This window comes from Carettochelys insculpta, chromosome 4 (genome assembly GCF_033958435.1).
Source record: "Carettochelys insculpta isolate YL-2023 chromosome 4, ASM3395843v1, whole genome shotgun sequence".
NCBI classification, from domain to species: domain Eukaryota; kingdom Metazoa; phylum Chordata; order Testudines; family Carettochelyidae; genus Carettochelys; species Carettochelys insculpta.
The window spans coordinates 1,266,322-1,285,516 of NC_134140.1; the positions used below are offsets into that span (position 1 = coordinate 1,266,322).

The following is a 19,195-nucleotide window of genomic DNA, read 5'->3' on the forward strand; positions in this document are numbered from 1 at the left end:
CCCCCCGTGTCCCCCCGCCACCAGCGGCTCCTGCCCCCCGTGTCCCCCCGCCACCAGCAGGTCCTGCCCCTCGTGTCCCCCCCGCCAGCGGCTCCTGCCCCCCATGTCCCCCCGCCACCAGCAGGTCCTGCCCCTCGTGTCCCCCCCGCCAGCGGCTCCTGCCCCCCGTGTCCCCCCCGCCAGCGGCTCCTGCCCCCCGTGTCCCCTCCGCCAGCGGGACCTGCCCCCCATGTCCCCTCCGCCAGCGTGTTCTGCCCCCCCGTGTCCCCTCCGCCAGCGGGTCCTGCCCCCCCGTGTCCCCCCCGCCAGCGGGTCCTGCCCCTCGTTTCCCCCCCCCCCGGCAGCGGGACCCGCCCCCCGTGTCCCCCCCGCCAGCGGGACCTGCCCCCGGCCCCCGGCAGGGCTGGGAAGAGGGGTCCCCTCCCACTGCCGCCCGCTCCCAAACTTAGCTAACACTCGGGCTGAGGCTCCTCCTACCCCGGGGCCCAATTAGTGGCTCTGTCCCTGTCCCTGTCCCTTTAAGGCTCCGGCGCCGGGCCAGCGGCGTGGGGGCTCCGGCTCGAACCCAGCTCTGCGATCGGCATAGCCCGCCGGAGGGGAGCGGGGACCCCGCGCTGGGAGCCCGCCCGGCCGCGGGAGCGGGGCGTGAGCAGAGGCCGGCAGCCCCGGGGCGCTGGGTCCTCGGGGCCCGGCCCCATGGCTCCGGGGCGCTGCTGAGCGCCTGCCCGGCGGCGGACGGGGAGCCAGCAGCCCGGGCGGAGGCGGCTCCCCGCTGGGCGGACCATGACCTCGGCCAGGCAGGGGAAGGCGGCGGGACCCCCCCGGCCCCCGGCCGCGCCCCCCCCGCTGGAGCGGCTGCCGGCCCCGGCCAGCTCCGGCAAGCCGCCGACCCCCTTCAGCATCGCGGACATCCTGAGCAAGCCGCCGGCGCGGGGCGCCCCCGCCGGGCCCGGAGCCCCCTCGCCGCGCCGGCTGGACAAGGCGGCCGGCCCCGGAGCGCCCACCCGGGCCTCCCCGCTGTGCGCGCTGCAGGAGCTGGCCAGCAAAACTTTCCGGGGGCTGGAGCTGAGCGCGCTGCGGGCTGCGGAAGGTACCGGGGCGAGGGGCGGCGGGAGCGGGAGCGGGGCCGGGGCCGGGCTCTGCGGGCGGGGGTGCCGCGCTGTCCCCGCGGGCCGCTGAGGCGGACGGGGAGGCGGCCCAGACCTGTGCCGGCCTCTCTGCAGACGCCGGCGGCCCCGCGGCTCCCCTCGCCAGGGCTCGGGGCGCTTGGGGGGCGGCCTGGAGCTGGGGCCGGTCCCGGGGGCCGCCGGGGCAGTGGGAGGCCGGGCTGCTATTCCCAGGCCCGGAGCGGGGTGCTCGGCCCGGGGGCCCGCCTGGGGCCAGGGGAAAGGCCGGACCCAGCCCGCGCTCGGGAGGCAGCCGGGCGGAGACCGGGGCGCAAGGCTCCCGCGGGGAACTGCGATCGGCCCAGGCCCTGGCTTCGCCCGAGAGCGCCGGGCTGCGGCGGGGCCAGCTAGCGACCCTCCCGGGCCCCGCCGCGCCGGGCAGGGCCGGGCCGCGCAAACCCGGCGGCTGAAAGGGACCCGCAGGCGGCCGGCGGCTGCCGCAACTTGTGCCAGAGCCTGTCGGCGGGAGAGACTCGGTCCCTGTTATCCGGACGGACACACACACACACACGCGCGCACACACGCTGCTCAGTAGACACACGGCTCGCTACCCAGACAGACAGACAGACGCACGGCTGGATTGTGGCCAAACAGACAGACAGACACACGGCTCGCTACCCAGACAGACACACAGACACAGGGCTGGATTGACGGGCAGACAGACAGACAGACAGACACACGGCTCGCTACCCAGACAGACACGCGGACACAACCCGGCTGAGCCGCTCACGGCCCGCTCGTGGGGCGGGTGAATGACCCCTCCGCGCGTGGCCGGGACCGAAGTTTGTTGCACACGCGCGTGAGAAGACAGAAGATTTGCACAAGGCCGGTCCCCGGGGCTTTCGCAGGGCCGTGCCCGCCGCAGGGCGCAAGCAGCCGCGGGGCGCTGAGTGCCCGGCCCGGCCCAACGCCGCACGTCCTGGTGGCTGGGTCCGCTCCCCGCCGGCGCACAGACCGGCCCGGCCTGGACACACCGTCCTTGCTCCGACGGCCGCTCCGTCCCGGGGCGCGCAGCCCGGCAGGCCGAGACCGGACCGCGCCGCCGTCTCCTGCCCCGGCGAAGGCGCAGGGACTGTGCAACCCGCCGCGGCGCCCGGCACAGCCAGCGCGGGGCTAGGGGTGCCCAGAGGCCCGGGACTGCCAAGCCGCCCTCGGCCGCCGAGCCCTGGGGCTGCGGCGCGGGCGGGGAGCGCCCGGGAGGTGGCGGGTCCCTCCAGCGCTTGGCCTAGTGCGGGGAGCGGGGCCGGGCAGGGGAGGCGGCGCTGCGGGGCCTTGTCCCGGGCCGGGCCGCCAGCCCTGAGCGCCTCTCGCTCTCCCCGCAGGGCGCGACGCGCTGGGCGCCCCGGGGCCCCGGCCCGCGGCCAGGAAGCGGCGCAAGTCGCGCACGGCCTTCACGGCGCAGCAGCTGGGCGAGCTGGAGACGCGGTTCCGCTGCCAGAGGTACCTGGCGCCGGCCGAGCGCGACCTCCTGGCGCAGCAGCTGGGCCTCAGCCACGCCCAGGTCATCACCTGGTTCCAGAACCGCCGCGCCAAGCTCAAGCGGGACCTGGAGGAGATGAAGGCCGACGTGGAGTCGCTCAGGAAGCTGCCGCCGGCCGCGCTGCAGAGGCTGGCGGGGCTGGCCGAGTCCCCGGGCGCCGAGGAGGAGATCGAAGTGGACTAGGGCAGCGCAGCGCCCCAGCGCCGAGCCCGGACTGACCGGCTGCACCTCGCTGGGGGCGCCCTGCGCCTCCCTGGCTGCCTGCTACCCCTGGACCCCCCCGCCGCCTGCCCTGCCCTGCCCGCCCCGGGACCGCCCCCGCCTGCCCTGCCCGCCCCGGGACCCCCGCTCCCTCCCCTGCCTGCCCCGGGACCGCCCCCGCCTGCCCTGCCCGCCCCGGGACCGCCGCTCCCTCCCCTGCCCGCCCCGGGACCGCCCCCGCCTGCCCTGCCCGCCCCGGGACCCCCGCTCCCTCCCCTGCCCGCCCCGGGACCCCCGCCGCCCCGGCACAGCCCCCTCCTCCGGCTGCCGCCTGCCCGCCACGGGACCTTCCCCTCCAGCCCCCACCCCGCCCCGCTCCTCCCCGCCCGTTGCTCTCTGCGGGGAACTGGTGCAATTTCGTGTTTCTAATGTTTTTTGCTGGCGAGCCCTGCCCCGGGTGCGCCCTGCCCTGCCCTGCCCGGCGGGAGCCCTGCCCCGGGTGCGCCCTGCCCTGCCCGGCGGGAGCCCTGCCCCGGGTGCGCCCGGCCCTGCCCTGCCCGGCGGGAGCCCTGCCCCGGGTGCGCCCTGCCCTGCCCTGCCCTGCCCGGCGGGAGCCCTGCCCCGGGTGTGGCCTGGCACGGCCCGACGGGAGCCCTGGCCCGGGTGCGCCCGGCCCTGCCCTGCCCGGCGGGAGCCCTGGCCCGGCGGAGCGGCTCAGTGAGGGCGCCCGCCCCGTTCGGCCCCGCGCCTGGCTCCCGCGGGGAGGGGGCTGGGCCGGGCCCCTGTGTACATAGTTTGAATAAAGGGAGACACCTAATGAGCGGCTGCTGCGGCCTCAGTGGGGCTCCCCGACCGGCCCCTTCCCCGCCAGCAGCCTCGGGCGGTTAGTGGGTCCCGCGCCCTGGTCCGACTGCGGCTGACTGGCAGCACCCGGCAGATGTGGGGGGTGGGCCCCGAGTTCGCTCCCCTCACCTCGCTCCCCATCAGAGTGCCCTTCCCCCGAGGTCCGAGCCCCCGCCAGCTCAGACCCCCCCCGAGGTCCGAGCCCCCCCCGATCAGACCCCCCCCCGAGGTCCGAACCCCCCCAGATCAGACCCCCCCCCGAGGTCCGAGCCCCTCCGATCAGACCCCCCCAGTTCCGAGCCCCCCCAGATCAGACCCCCCCCCGAGGTCCGAGCCCCCCCGATCAGACCCCCCCAGTTCCGAGCCCCACCAGATCAGAGCCCCCCCGAGGTCCGAGCGCCTTGGTGCTACCCCCGGATATCTGAGCCTCCCATATCAGACACCCCCCCCCGAGATCGGAGCACCCTGGGGCCGCTGCCCGATATCAGGGCTCCTCCCCCGAGGTCATAGCCCCGCGGCTACCAGAGTGTCCTGGGGCGCCCCCGAGATCAGAGCGCCCCGCCAGCCCCGTGTCACTTGCCCATGGGCCCGCCCCAGCCGAGGGGGGAGGGGTCCCTTCGCTCTCCGATCCCTCCTGCCCCGCCCCCGGGCTGACGTGACCGTCCCCTCTCTATTGTTGGTTTGTCTGTGCCGTCTCTCCTTTGTTCTCCGGCGGGGGGCTGGTGCTGCGCCTCCCGGCCCTGCCCCGCTGGCTGCTGGACTCCCTTCGGGCCCTGGGCCAGGCTGTGCTGGCAGGGCCTGGCGCCCTGCGGTGCCCGCATCCCTATCCCGCGGTGCTGGGCGCCTCTCGCTGCAGCAGCCGTGGGCCCAGCCGGGGTGTGACCGGGTCCAGAACCACCAGCCCAGCCAGCCCCAGGCCCTACAGAGCTGCCACCGGCCCCAGGCACTCCAGCCGTTGGGTAACCAGGTCCAGAACCGCCAGCCCAGCCAGCCCCAGGCCCTACAGAGCTGCCACCGGCCCCAGGCACTCCAGCCGTTGGGTAACCAGGTCCCTGAACCGCCAGCCCAGCCAGCCCCAGGCCCTACAGAGCTGCCACCGACCCCAGGCACTCCAGCCGTGGGCCCAGCCAGGGGGTGTGACCAGGTCCAGAACCACCAGCCCAGCCAGCCCCAGGCCCTGCGGAGCTGCCACCGACCCCAGGCACTCCAGCCGTGGGCCTAACCAGGGGGTGTGACCAGGTCCAGAAACGCCAGCCCAGCCAGCCCCAGGCCCTACAGAGCTGCCACCGGCCCCAGGCACTCCAGCCGTTGGGTAACCAGGTCCCTGAACCGCCAGCCCAGCCAGCCCCAGGCCCTACAGAGCTGCCACCGACCCCAGGCACTCCAGCCGTGGGCCCAGCCAGGGGGTGTGACCAGGTCCAGAACCACCAGCCCAGCCAGCCCCAGGCCCTGCGGAGCTGCCACCGGCCCCAGGAACTCCAGCCGTTGGGTAACCAGGTCCCTGAACCGCCAGCCCAGCCAGCCCCAGGCCCTACAGAGCTGCCACTGACCCCAGGCACTCCAGCCATGGGCCCAGCCAGGGGGTGTGACCAGGTCCAGAACCGCCAGCCCAGCCAGCCCCAGGCCCTACGGAGCTGCCACCGGCCTCAGGAACTCCAGCCGTGGGCCTAACCAGGGGGTGTGACCGGGTCCAGAACCGCCAGCCCAGCCAGCCCCAGGCCCTGCGGAGCTGCCACTGGCCCCAGGAACTCCAGCCGTGGGCCTAGCCGGGGGGTAACCTGGTCCCTGAACCGCCGGCCCAGCCAGCCCCAGGCCCTACAAAGCTGCCACCGGCCCCAGGAACTCCAGCCCAGTGCAGGTGCCAGGGCAGTGGGGCTGCCTGAGGCTGTTCAGCAACACACTCGGGTGGTGAAGCCTCAGCGCGACCCTATCTCCTGCAGGGAAAATGGGTCACCACGTGGGGCTGCCCGAGACCCCGTCCTTGCCAATGGCTCACCTGCTGGTGTGGGGCACTTAGACCCTGCTGCACTGCACGTACTGGGCTCTGTCACTGGTCACTCTCCCCCAACCTCTGCGCCCCACTTGTTGGACAGCCTGGGCTTTTGCCCCATTGGCCATCGCTGCCCTGAGCAGAGCACGACAATACTCCCTAGCCCCCAGCAAAGCACCAGGACAAGCGGGCCAGGGCTCGGCCAGGGAGCCAGCTGCCGGAGTGGCAGGAGCTGGTGGCTGGGCTGGCCACGGACCCTGTGCTTGTGTGACGCCGAACACCCCTTCCTGGCTGCTCCCCACAGCTGTGCCCTATGGCCTGTCCCCTTGTGGGGCCTCACTCAGTCACATCACACCCAGCTGTTCCCCCCACACCACAGCAGGCACGTGTGTGTGTGTGTATCAGTGCGCGTCAGTACATGTGCATTGGGCTTGTGTTCATGTCAGTACATGTGTGTCAGGTGAGTGCATGAGTCAGTGCGTGTCAGTACGTGTGTGTCAGTATGTGTGTGTTGAGGTGTGTCAGTACATGTGTCAGTATGTCTGTGTTGAGGTGTGTTGCTGTGATGGGGTTCGGGGTCCCCCCAGGCTCTGCACCCCATCCGCAGGCAGGAGTGACTCTCACTCGGCAGGAGAACAGTGGGTTTATTAGCCGACAGGACACAGCGTGGTACAGAGGGATCAATGCAGAGACAGCCAGTCCCATCCATGCTGGGGAGAGGAGGCCCCGAGGGGTCCCCGGAGCCGGGGCCTGGCCCCCTCCTTTGTCTCTCTCTCTCCCAGCCCGGACTCACTGCTTCCAGCTCCCAGTTCCAATTCAAACCCCTCCGGCTCCACCTCCCCCTTTGTCTGCAGCCCAGAGGGGTCACCTGGTCACCAGGTTACCCCCAGCAGGAGCCCCCCCCACCCTCTGTGAGCCACTCACACACACACACAGGTATCCCCCACTCCACCACATCTCTCCCCCCTTCCAGACCGAACTGAGCGGGGTCACTCAGCCAGTGACCTGGGGAAGTTTGGGGTCTTCCCCATGGGATAGGGCATCGGCTGTACCCTCGGTGCTCCCCTTGATGTGCACCACCTCCATGTCACAATCCTGCGGGGGAGGCTCCAAGTCAGGAGCTTGGTCTTGGCCCCTTTCACGTGATGCAGACGGGCAAGTCCCTCTGGTTCCCTCGGGTTGGTTGATCTCCCTGCTTCGGTCTCCGGTCCATCAGCCACGTTCTCAAGTCCGGCAGGCAGAGCCTGTACAGATGCTGCAGCACCAGCAGGTCAAACAGTTCTTCTGTGGGCTGGGCCCTGCCCCATCTGACCACCAGCTCATACAGCTGCTCTGGCCAATGTCTGGAATTCAGTTACAGTCCAGTAAAGGAAGGTACAAATGCTTTCCACCCTTGGCAAGTAGCCAGACCACCACAATGGAGGTGTGCCTCAGTTTCCCCTTCCATGCCACCCAACAGGTTTGGAATGTTCCTTCTCATGTGAGAGGTTGCAAGACTAGTTACAGGGAACAACGGTGACATGTCAGAATTACAAACTCCTTCAACATACAACTCATTCTTATACATCAATGTCACGATGTCACATGGCTCTTTCCAAGAGTACATGCTACAATTCTACAGCATTTGGTAGCAGCACCCACTGGTTACAGCAGTCAGCGTATGTAACAGAACAAACCCATTGCAATTGTACATTCACATTGCTCTTTGGTAGACCACAACCTTTGTGTAACCTCCTTGAGAATCTGATATTTTGGGGCTAAATGGCTGAGGCCTTTCTGTGCACCATCAAGTTCTAATCATCCCTCTTGCCCCCTGGGGTGGAAATCTGATCTCTCTGGGTGTGCCCTCCCTTCTAAGTGAGCTGGGCCGTTGATAATCTCAGGGAGACGGCCCCCTCCCAGCCAGTCTGGAAATTTGCAAACCAGACTGGTTTCTGAAAAAACAAAAAGCAGTCAAGTAGCGCTTTAAAGACTAGCAAAATAATTTATTAGGTGAGCTTTCGTGGGACAGACCCACTTCTTCAGACCAGAGCCAGACCAGAACAGACTCAATATTTAAGGCACAGAGAACCAAAAACAGTAAGCAAGGAGGACAAATCAGAAAAAACTAATCAAGGTGAGCAAATCAGAGAGTGGAGGGGTGGGGGGGAGGTCAAGAATTAGATTGAGCCAAGTACGCAGAGAAGCCCCTATAGTGACTCAGAAAGTTCCCATCACGATTTAAACCACGTGTTAATGTGCCGAATTTGAATATAAAAGCCAGCTCGGCTGTTTCTCTTTCCAAAATGGTGCGATAATTCCTTTTCAGTAACACACATACCTTTAGGTCATTGACAGAATGCCCCATTCCATTAAAATGTTGACTAACTGGTTTGTGGATGTGGAGTGTTTTGATGTCTGTTTTGTGCCCGTTGACCTTTTGTCTAAGGGAGTTAGAAGTCTGTCCTATATACAAAGCACCTGGGCATTGTTGGCACGATGGCGTATATGATGTTAGTAGAGGAGCATGAGAAAGTGCCCGTGATTCTGTGAGTAACCTGGTTAGGTCCAGTGATGGTATTTCCAGAGAAGATATGTGGACAAAGCTGGCAGCGGGCTTTGTTGCAGGGAAAGGTTCCAGGACGGGTGTTCCTGGGGTATAGACTGTGGCTGTTAGTGAGGATCCTCATAAGGTTGGGAGGTGTCTGTAGGAGAGAACAAGCCTGTCACCCAGGGCCTTCTGGAGTGTGGCATCCTGATTAAGGAGAGGTTGTAGGTCTTTAATAATTTGTTCCAGTGGTCTGAGTTGGGGGCTGTAGGTGATGACCAGTGGTGTTCTGTTCTTGGTTTTTTTGGGCCGATCTTGGAGTAGCTGGTCTCTGGGTACGCGTCTGGCCCTGTCGATTTGTTTTTTCACTTCTCCTGGTGGGTAATTCAGGTTTATGAATATTTGGTAAAGTTCTTGTAGTTTTCGGTCTCTTGTCAGTTGGATCAGAGCAAATGCGATTGTACCTAAGAGCTTGACTGTAAACAATGGATCTAGTCACGTGTGCAGGATGGAAACTAGAAGGGTGTAGGTGAGTACAGCGATCAGTAGGTTTTCGGTACAGTGTGGTACTGATCAAGCCATCCTTGATTAGTACTGTAGTGTTCAGGAAATGTATCTCTTGCATGTTGTAATCGAGGCATAAGTTGATGGTGGGGTGTAGATTGTTAAAGTCTCTGTGGAATTCTTCTAGAGCCTCTGTACCATGGGTCCAAATCATAAAGATGTCATCAATGTATCTTAAGTAGAGGAGTGGTAATAGGATTTCTGAAAGTTGTTTTGTGAGTCCCAGACGCAGAATCCACATGGAGGAATCCCTGTTTATCCCTTACTGGCCCACCAGGCCCAAAGCTCCTTTGTCCTTCCACCTCCAACTACTGCCTCGCCCTGGAATCAGAAGTCGAATCCAGTATAAGAATATAAGTGTTTCCACCATCTGGAGATGGGGAATTGCTGGCCCTCTCCTGCATCCTACAGAGACTGACTGTGCAGCTGTTTTACTTGTTCATCACAGGGCTGCTCACACTCCCTGATAGTTTTCACTTTACTTGAACCAACTTCCACTTCCTGAGAAAGCTTTACCCTGCCTGCTCTGGACCCTTGCAGAGCACAGCCAGTGGTTTCACACACTGGCAGGTCCTGGCCATCAGGAGCTGAAACAAACTTCTCCCCAGGCAAAGGGCTGCTCTGGTGCTTACAGACAAGCACCTTTCCTGTTCACTCTCCTTCACCTCACTCCCATTTTCTGCAGTCCCCACAGACTGCTCAGGAAAAGTTTCGGGGAAATTCTCTTCCTCAAGAACTCCCCCAAACAACAACTCACCCCTGTCTGCCTCCACGGGGGCACTGCTCCCTTGAGCCACAACCAGCTCCTGGGGTTCACCTACACCCAGGATCACTTCTGGCCCATCAGGCAGATTCCCACATAATGCCCCCCCCCCGGCAGACAGCTAGTACCACCAGACAGAAGGTCAGGATCCCTTTCCTCCCTTCTGCTGCCAGCTTCTTTATCTTCATCAGCCAGCGTAACTCCATTGCCAGTCTGCTCTTCCTGTGTCCTGGCTGGAGGATGACTCTGGTGGGCCAGAGTCCTCTCACCCCTCCCAGTAACACCTCAGCACCAGGCAAAGAACAAGCACCAGAATTGTCTGGTCTCTGGGATTTCCTGATGATACTAACTGGGTGAGACCGAGTTACGGCATCATCCTCCCTGAGAGACACAGAGGTAGGCCCACTTCCCATCTGGGCTTCAGCTGCACTCAGATCCAGCTCCATCTCGAGCCCACACAGGGTCAGACAAAGGATTCACTTCCCTGGAAGCAGAAGCACCTTTCTTGCAGCAAGGACCAGTGTCCTTATCAGGGATACCACTGCCCATCCCAGAGCCATTCCCTCTGCTCCAGCCCCCATGGCTGGATTCAGAGTCACACCTGGAATGTTTGTTCCTGGTTCCCTCTCCAGCCACCCCGGGCTGGGGAATCTTCCTCAGACAATGGACTAGTTTTCTCGTTGGCACCTTTTCCAAACGCAGGCTCTGCTCTCTCCCCAGGCTGCTGCTGCTGTTCAACACAGACAGACAATGGGAGACTCTCTCCTTTGTCCCAGCCCCCCGGCTGGTCTCCACACACGCCCAGAAGGTGAAGCAGCTTCTCTCACAGACAACTTGCCATCCCCAGTGGACAAGCTGCTTTCCTGCACAGACACACAGGCACCTTCCTCGGCCCAGGCCTGGAAAACTCTTCGCAGGTCTGTCTTGGCTACTAGTAGACGATGGGTTGGAATTGCCCCTTCCCTCCTTGAGCTGCGGCAGGGCACTCGGTTCAGAGCTCCAGGTAGTCCAGGGTTTCCTGCCCCGATCTGGGCTCACCCCTGCAGGAGTTTCCTTAACCCTCAGCTCTGCCACTGCACATCCACGCTGCCGTGTCCAGCTCCTTTAACCTCGATTCAGTTTCCAGGTGCTGTCACTTCACAGCGGAGTTGCTGAGCGTGGTTGCAGGCTCTCAGGCTGATGTCCTCTGCAGCCCACGATCCCTGGAAGAATCCCTTCAGTGTGCCAGGCTCCTTGCAGGCCACAAGCCCCCCGGGGTTAGGCCGTAGGCCCCTCCGCCCTCTGGGACCGACTCCAACAGACTCCCAGCGGAACCCCTTCTTCACTGTGACACCCGCTCTCAAGGACCATGAACACACTGTCTTGGGATGAACTCATTCAGCGTCAGCCTCCTCACGGGTCACTTGTTCCTGGTGGTTGGGCCCTCGGCCCCTCCACCTTCTGGGACCGACTCCAGCTGACTCCCAGGAGTAACCCCGCCTCTGGTGTGACACCTCTGGGACTGACTCCAACTGCTGACACCACTGTGATGGGGTTCGGGGGTCCCCAGGCCCTGCCCCCACCTGCAGGCAGGAGCGACTCTCACTCAAAAGGAGGACAGCGGGTTTATTAGCCAACAGGACACAGCGTGGTACAGAGGGGTCAGTGCAGCCAGCAGAGACAGCCAGTCCCATCCATGCTGGGGAGAGGAGGCCCCGAGGGGCCCCCCGGAGCCGGGGCCTGGCCCCCTCCTTTGTCTCTCTCTCTCCCAGCCCAGACTCACTGCTTCCAACTCCCAGTTCCAATTCAAACCCCTCCGGCTCCACCTCCCCCTTTGTCTGCAGCCCAGAGGTGTCACCTGCTCGCCAGGTTACCCTCAGCAGGAGCCCCACAGCCTGTGTGAGCCCCACACGTACACACAGGTATCCCCCACTCCATCACAGTTGCACAACCTGGACTTTTGCCCCATTTGCCATCACTGCTATGAGCAGAGCAGCTGCCCGGAGCCAAGCAGGACAAACCCCCCCACCCCCTGCAAAGCGCTGGGACAAGTGGGCTCAGTGCGTACAGGCTCATGGACATGAGTGCATACATGTCCGTGTGTGTGTTAGTACATGTTGGTGAGTGTGTGCCTGCGTGTGCATGTCGGTGTGTGTCAGTAGGTGTGTCAGAGTGCACATCAATGTGTGTGTCAGTACGTGTGTCAGAGTGCATGTCGGTGTGTGTCCGAGTGCACATCAATGTGCGTCAGTATGTGTGTCAGAGTACACGTCAATGTGTGTGTGTCAGCATGTGTGTCAGAGTGCATGTTGGTGTGTGTCAGTAGGTGTGTCAGAGTGCACATCAATGTGTGTCAGTACGTGTGTCAGAGTGCATGTCGGTATGTGTCAGAGTACACATCAATGTGTGTCAGTAGGTGTGTCAGAGTGCACATCAGCATGCGTGTCAGTGCGTGTGTCAGAGTGCATGTCAGCATGTGTGTGTGTCAGAGTGCACATCCATGTGTGTCAGTAGGTGTGTCAGAGAGCACATCAATGTGTGTGTGTCAGTATGTGTGTCACAGTGCATGTCAGTATGTGTCAGTGCACGTCAATGTGTGTGTCAGTACATGTGTCAGAGTGCACATCCGTGTGTGTCAGTAGGTGTGTCGGTGAGCGTGTCTGCCTGTGCCCTTTGCCCTCCAGCGGCACGCTCCCGTGGCCGTGCAAGCAGCCGGGGGCCGGTGAGCAGGGGCACGTTGGGAGCGCTGCCTCACTGCAGCCTGGGCGGCAGAGGCCCCATCCCAGCCCCACCACAAGAGACGGGGCTTGGCCCCGTTTCCATCTCGTCCTGCCAGAGACGTCAGTTCGACTGAGTTACAAGCACGGTGCCCTTACGAGCTGCACGTGGGTGCCCCAGCGCGCCACCCCTCCAGCCACTGGCCCCCTGCCCCAGCCAGCAGCCCTGCCCGGCAGAGGCTGGGGGGGAACAGGGACGGCGCAGCCAGCCCAGGTCCCTGGTTCCCCTCAGAGCCCATCCGCCCTCCTGCCGACACCCCGCCGGGCAGCTGGGGCAGGGCCAGGACGCCCAGGGAGCTGGCGGCTGGCGTGGCACACGGGCTGCCTGGACTCCCTGGTGAGCTGCAGAACCAACGCCCAGGAGGGAGCTGGGTGCTGGCCACGGCGCAGGGAGCAGCCGTCAGCGCTGGGTACTTGCTGGCCCTGGACGCCGCACTAGGGGCCCTGGCCCAATGCCCCGGGACGAGCACTCAAACAGAGCCCTCGCGGCTGCTCCTTGCCTCCCCCCCACCCCTCCCCCAGCCCTGCGGCGGGAACAATGCGGTTCAGCTCTGCAAGGGCCTGCCCGGAGTCAGGTTTAATGTGACAGCTGTGAGGCCCTGCAGAGCCACAGGCTGCCAGCAACTGCTCACACGCCTGCTGGGGAGCTGGGGTAGTCTGGGTGGGGGCTCACTCCAGCCATGGGCCCAGTGCCAGGCCCTAGGGTGTCCCCAGTGTCCCCGAGGCAGCGTGGTAGGAAGGGGGCCCTGCCTGGCAGCCCCTAGTGTGATGAGGTTGGGGGGGGGTGAGGATTTGATTCCCCTTGTTAGGTTGCATGTGTTTCCTACTGTCCTGTCATTACCCGAGGTTTGTGCCTCAGTTTCCCCAGGCACAGCATCAGTGCACAGTGGTGGTTGGGGGGTGGCAGCTGGGTGTGACGGCTTCTCACACGCAGGCAACGGCCCTCCAGGCTCTTTATATCCCGGGCAACCAGGTGACATCTTCCTCCCCTCCCCCGTCCCCCCGCATCACCCTGGGAAACAGGTGAAACAAAGGAGGAGGGGCCTCGCTGGTTGGAATTGGAACTGGGATTCCGAGTGGGACAGGCTCATCTGGCTGGAGAGAGGAGTAGGGGGGGGCCAGGGGCCAGCTCAGGGAGCCCCCCCCCCACAAGATGGGTTGTACTGATGCATCTGGTATCTGTGCTAACATATCTGTTCCACACTGGGTCCCTGTCGCCCAAGAACCCTCCTGTTCTCCCTGCTATGACCACAGGTGGGGAGGGGCAGGGCCTGGGGACCCCCCCACTGCATGACATCTGGTGGCAGAAGTGGGATGTACTGCACCCAGTGGATGGAGCATCCAGCAGTAAGCAACTGGGGCACAAGAGAAAGAAGGGGGGCCAGTGAGACCCAAATATGCTGAAGGGCAGTGAGGTGTGGTTCCTGGAAGAAGCTGGGCCTATGGCTAAGGCCAAGCGAGAGTGCTCGCAGGCCTCGAGAGTGGGTGGGGGTTACTCCTGGACCCATGGGGATCGGTCCCAGGAAGCGGAGGGGCCTAGGGCCTAACCCAAGGGAGGCCCAACCCAAGGGAGACGTGCCCCACAAAGGAGGCCTAACCCAAGGGAGACGTGCCCCACAAGGGAGGCCTAACCCAAGGGAGACGTGCCCCACAAGGGGCTCTTCAGGGACCTGTGGTGAGCTGGGCGTCGGCTGGGAGGCTGCAGCCTCTGGGAACGCGGCAGGAGGGCCCTGCAGCCGCCTCCTGCAAGTGGCCGCTGTAGAAACGTGCCGAGCGAGAGAGCAGGCCGGTGGCGAATCCACCAGTGCCCGTGCATTGCCCAGCTGCAAGAGAACGAGCCCTCCATGGAGCTGGGGCCTGGCCCCACAGGGAGCCACCAGACAGCCCCTGAGGGCACTGCAGGCCCCTGCCCAGCTGAGCAGCAGCCAGCCAAACCCGAGCGCTACTAGAGTCCCTTCAGGCAGCAGCTGCTCCTCCCCGCTCAGCCCCTCTGTGGAGCTCAGCCCCTGGCAGTAGGCGAAGGCTAAGGCGGAAGGACAGCGCAGCGAGAGCGGGTGGTGGCAGAGCTCAGGGCTGAAGAAACTGCTGCGGTGATGAGCCAAGATGCGGGCTGGGGGCCCTGGGCTGTGTGGAGCTCTGACGTGAGCGTCCTGGCCCCAGTTAAGGCAGCGGGGTGGGGACATAGAGGCTTTTCTCACCGCCCTTGAGGGGCCCCCGTGCTGCGTCGTGCTGAGCCTGCAGACAGGCTGCAGCATCTCACCCCCTTGCTGCACCCACAGCAGAAGGGAAGTGCAGCCAGACAGGAGGGGACGCCGGGGGCTCCGAGCTGTTCAGAGGGGCCCTGCTGCACAAGTGCGCGCTGACCCGAAGGGCGCCGGGAGCCGCTCGGGAGTGTGAAGGGGACCCCAGAGGGACGGGATCACAGCAGCGCAGAAGGGGAGTCCATGCTGGGGCCCCCGGCCGGGGCACTCAGGTAAACCCCTCGCTCTCCTGGCAGGGACAACCAACACCCGGGCAAAGTGGCCAACCGAGGGACCCAGCAGGGACCTGACCTGTCACCGCTGGGGGCAGAAGGGCCAGAAGCAGGCCCAGAGCTCCACGTTCCCAGACAGGCTGAGCAAAGAGAGGCCTCGCTGGGTTAGCTGGGCGGGGTCCCAGCTGCAGGAGGGGCTGGCACTTTGCCCTCAGCTTGGGAGGAGGGGCACCCTCAGACCAGCTCCTCTGGGGGCCCAGCTGCAAGTTCTCGGTTTACGGGGTGGGGGCAGGGCTGCCGCCGCGGAGCGAGCGCCTCGCCCCCGGGGCGGGTGGGAGGAAGGCTCGGGGGCTCTGGGACATGGGTGCAGGTGTGACACTCCGCCCGTGTTGTGGGCCCAGCCCAATGTTGGCACCAGCCCAGGCGGTGCCCAGCTCCCTCCTGACTGTGAATGGTATAGCCGGGATCCCGCTCAAGCTTCTCACAGGAAGAGTATATCTGAAATGGGGGGGCCCCAAGGAGGTGGGGGTGCACCATCATTTGCAGGCTGAGGTGCTGATGGGGCGTGACCTGCAGTGCTGGCCAGGTGAACTCCCCACCTGTGCCCTTGTCTGGACCCACAGCCAGAGGAAGCGAGGGGCACTCTGCCCAGGACAGGGGAGGGCAGCCAGGTGGAGCCACAGGGTCCTGCCCTGGGAGGCGGGGGGACGGGTCTCAAGAGCTCTCCCCCATGCAGAGAGAAGGAGAGGTTCCCATCCCTTCCCCAGCTGCTGCGTCCCAGGCTGAGTTGCAGAGAGATGAGGCTGTTACATAACTTTTTCTGGCAAAGTCTTTGCCACTGTCCATCCATATTGCCAGTCCTGCAACCCCTGCCAGAGGGTGGGGAAGACCTGGGACAAGGGGAAAGCCACCCTGAAGCCACTGCGCATCATAGAGGAGCTTTCCAGAAAGTGGCCCTGGACAGAGTGGGGCCCTGCAGTTTGGCGACCCAGTCTGGGGAGAAACACATCCTGGTGGTGGTAGATTTTGCCACTTGCTACCCAGAAGCAGAGACCCTGACCTCTATCGAAGTTGACGCTGTGGCGGATGCACCACTGTCCATCTTCAGCAGAATGGGGTTCCCCAAGGAGGTCCTCACCGACCAGGGGTCCAGCTTCATGTCGGCCCTGCTGCAAAGCTTGTGGGACAAGTGTGGGGTCTGGCACACCTGGGCCACAGCCGACCACCCGCAGACCAAGGCGCTGGTGGAGACATTCAATGGGGCCCCGAAGCAGATGCTGAGAACCTTTATGAACCAGCACCCCCAAGACTGGGACAAGTACTTACCCCACCTGCTGTTCCCATGCAGGGAGGTGCCCCAGGAATCCACAGGGTTCTCCCCATTTGAGCTGCTGTACGGAAGGAGGGTGCAGGGACCCCTGGACTTGCTAAGAGGCAAGTGGGAGGGGACGGCCTCTCCCGAAGGGGAGTCGGTGGTGGAGTACGTATTGGCCTTCTGGGAAAAGATCATGGAGCTCATGGGCCTGGCCAGGGAGAACCTGTTCAGGGCCCCAGGGAAGCAAAAGTCAGGTATGACCACAATACCCAGGTCCAAGCCTATGCCACAGGGGACCAAGCGATCCTTTTATACCCATGCGGCAGAACAAGCTGCAAGCTGCCTGGGATGGGCCCTTCAAGGTCGTCAAACAGCTGAATGAGGTGAACTCTGTGGTGGAACCGTCGAGCCGGGCCCACAGCCACCGGGTCTATCATGTGAACATGATGAAACCTTACTGGGACAGAGAGAACTTGGTGCTGGCTGTGTGCAGACACTGGGAGGGGCAGGGGGATGATCCCTTGGTGGATTTGCTCATAAGGACTGGAGCCGGCTCCTTGCTGGAGTCTATTCCCCTCTCAGACCAGCTGACCCCTGCCCAGCAGACAGAGATCCAGGAGGTGCCGCATTCACACCAACAGCTGTTCTCTGACCAGCCCGGATGCACTGACCTGGCTGTCCACCAAATAGAGACAGGCACCCATGCGCTGATGGGCAGAGCCATGCTAGGAAAGCAGCCCGGGCCCTAGAAGGGGAGAGCCAGGACACGCTGGCCCTGGGGGTGATCCAGTTGTCCTCCAGCCCCTGGGCCTCTTCCATGGTGCTGATCCCCAAAAATGATGGGTCAGCATAGTTTATGTGGACCACCGTGTCGGACGCCTACCCCATGCCTAGGCCTGATGACCTCTCGGACAGGCTCAGGGGAGCTCACTACCTCACCACCATAGACCTTACCAATGGGTAGTGGCAAGTGCCATTGGCTCCAGACACCCGGCTTAAATCCAACAGCCGCGGGTTGCCAGCATCAGGCACAGAAAGTGTGAGCACAGGGTCTAAAGCCCTGCGCTCTGCCACGTGGCCTTTAGCTTGTGTGATAGAGAGCAGAGCTTTAGCCCCTATGCTCGCCGGCTTAAATCGGCTTTCATCACCCCATGGGGCTCTATCAGTTCCTGGTCCTGCCCTTCGGCCTCAAGGGACCATCTGCCACCTTCCAGCACCTGGCAGACCAGCTGCTGAGGGTGATGGAGAGCTTTGCCCTGGCTTACATGGACGACATTTGCATCTTCAGCCAGACGTGGGAGGACCATGTGTCCCAGGTCAAGCGGGTGCTGGGCCGACTCCAGAAGGACGGGCTGACTATCAAGGCAGGGAAGTGCAGGGTGGGGATGGCTGAGGTGACCTACCTGGGCCACAAGGTGGGCAGCGGCTGCTTAAAGCCAGAGCCAGCTAAAGTGGAGGCTGTCAGAGATTGGCCCACACCCCAGACTAAGAAACAGGTCCAGGCCTTCATTGGGATGGCGGGGTACTACCGGAGGTTTGTGCCCCACTTTAGCTCCATCGCAGCCCCCTCACAGAGCTGTGTAAGAAGGGGAACCAGACAAGGGCTACGTCTACACGTGAAGCCTACATCGAAGTAGCTTATTTCGATGTAGCAACATCAAAATAGGCTATTTCGATGAATAACGTCTACACGTCCTCCAGGGCTGGCAACGTCGATGTTCAACTTCGACGTTGCACAGCACCACATTGAAATAGGCGCTGCGAGGGAACGTCTACACGCCAAAGTAGCACACATCGAAATAAGGGTGCCAGGCACAGCTGCAGACAGGGTCACAGGGCGGACTCAACAGCAAGCCGCTCCCTTAAAGGGCCCCTCCCAGACACAGTTGCACTAAACAACACAAGAGCCACAGAGCCGACAACTGGTTGCAGACCCTGTGCATGCAGCATGGATCCCCAGCTGCAGCAGCAGCAGCCAGAAGCCCTGGGCTAAGGGCTGCTGCACACGGTGACCATAGAGCCCCGCAGGGGCTGGAGAGAGAGCGTCTCTCAACCCCTCAGCTGATGGCTGCCATGGCGGACCCCGCTATTTCGAAGTTGCGGGACGCGCAACGACTACACGGTCCCTACTTCGACATTGAACGTCAAAGTAGGGCGCTATTCCTATCCCCTCATGGGCTTAGCGACTTCGACGTCTCGCCGCCTAACGTCGATGTTAACATCGAAATAGCGCCCAACACGTGTAGCCATGACGGGCGCTATTTCAAAGTTGGCGCCGCTACTTCGGAGTAGCGTGCACGTGTAGACACGGCTAAGGTGGGCTGGGCTGAGCAGTGCTGGAGGGCTCGCTGTGAGCTGAAAGAGGCCCTGTGTCACATTACTGGGTTTTTTAATCAGCCTGAGAACCGTTATTGTAACCACTCTGCTCAGTTTGCATCACGTCTCGTACCAGCTGGGCCACGTGAGGTGTCAAAGGGAAGCTGGTGAAGCACTGAATCTGCGGCTGCTGGTTATGTCTGTTTCGTTTCTGTACCCGGAGTTATACATGTTGGCTCTGGGCGTACAGCTGACACGTTAGTGCCTCGGGGAGCCACAGCAGGCGGTGTGGCACCAGGAGAAGCAGCATTTGACTCCAGTCCACATCTGAAGGGATGTGGCTGTGGACCTGTAGCCTGGGAGGCTGCCACGGGCAGATTGCCCACAGAAGGACAGAGCAGCGCCCTGCTCTTGTGAGTCGCCAGTGCAAACGTGCTCCCACACAGGCAGGAACAGTGGATTTCCCCCCACATGGGCACGGGCATAAAGGGGACCCTGAGATCCCTCCACTTTACTTCAGTCTTCCACCTTCAGTGACCCAGCGCAGCCCTTCGGGAACATCTCTGCCATGAACTGAGCCCAGAAGGGTCGCTGCCCCAGCCTGACAAAGGGTGGACTCCAGAGTCGTTGGAGAAAGCACCCTGTTCCATCTGCTGCGGCCTGCCCCAAGCACTGTGTAGCTCATCAAGGTAAACGACTGCATTGACAACGATTCACCCTCTTCCTCCTTCCTTTTAGAATAACCCTGTAGCTGTTGGACTCCACAGGACGAGCCCAGCACGCTCGCTTGAGTAAGGCTGA

The 19,195-nt window shown here is 63.3% G+C and overlaps 1 protein-coding gene across 1 annotated transcript; it reads left to right on the forward strand.

The window, feature by feature from the left end:
* Positions 1 to 421: 421 nt before the first annotated feature.
* Positions 422 to 3,071, forward strand: LBX2 (ladybird homeobox 2). Its single transcript, XM_074991627.1, has 2 exons — positions 422 to 1,090; positions 2,489 to 3,071. The coding sequence occupies exons 1-2, from the start codon at positions 784 to 786 to the stop codon at positions 2,827 to 2,829; spliced, it is 648 nt and encodes a 215-aa protein (XP_074847728.1). The 5' UTR covers positions 422 to 783; the 3' UTR covers positions 2,830 to 3,071.
* Positions 3,072 to 19,195: the final 16,124 nt, after the last annotated feature.

Coding starts and splice junctions, on each gene's coding strand:
- LBX2 (XM_074991627.1), top strand. CDS start 784: ATGACCTCGGCCAGGCAGGGGAAGGCGGCGGGACCCCCCCGGCCCCCG. Junction 1,091..2,488: donor CGCGCTGCGGGCTGCGGAAG/GTACCGGGGCGA, acceptor CTCTCCCCGCAG/GGCGCGACGCGCTGGGCGCC.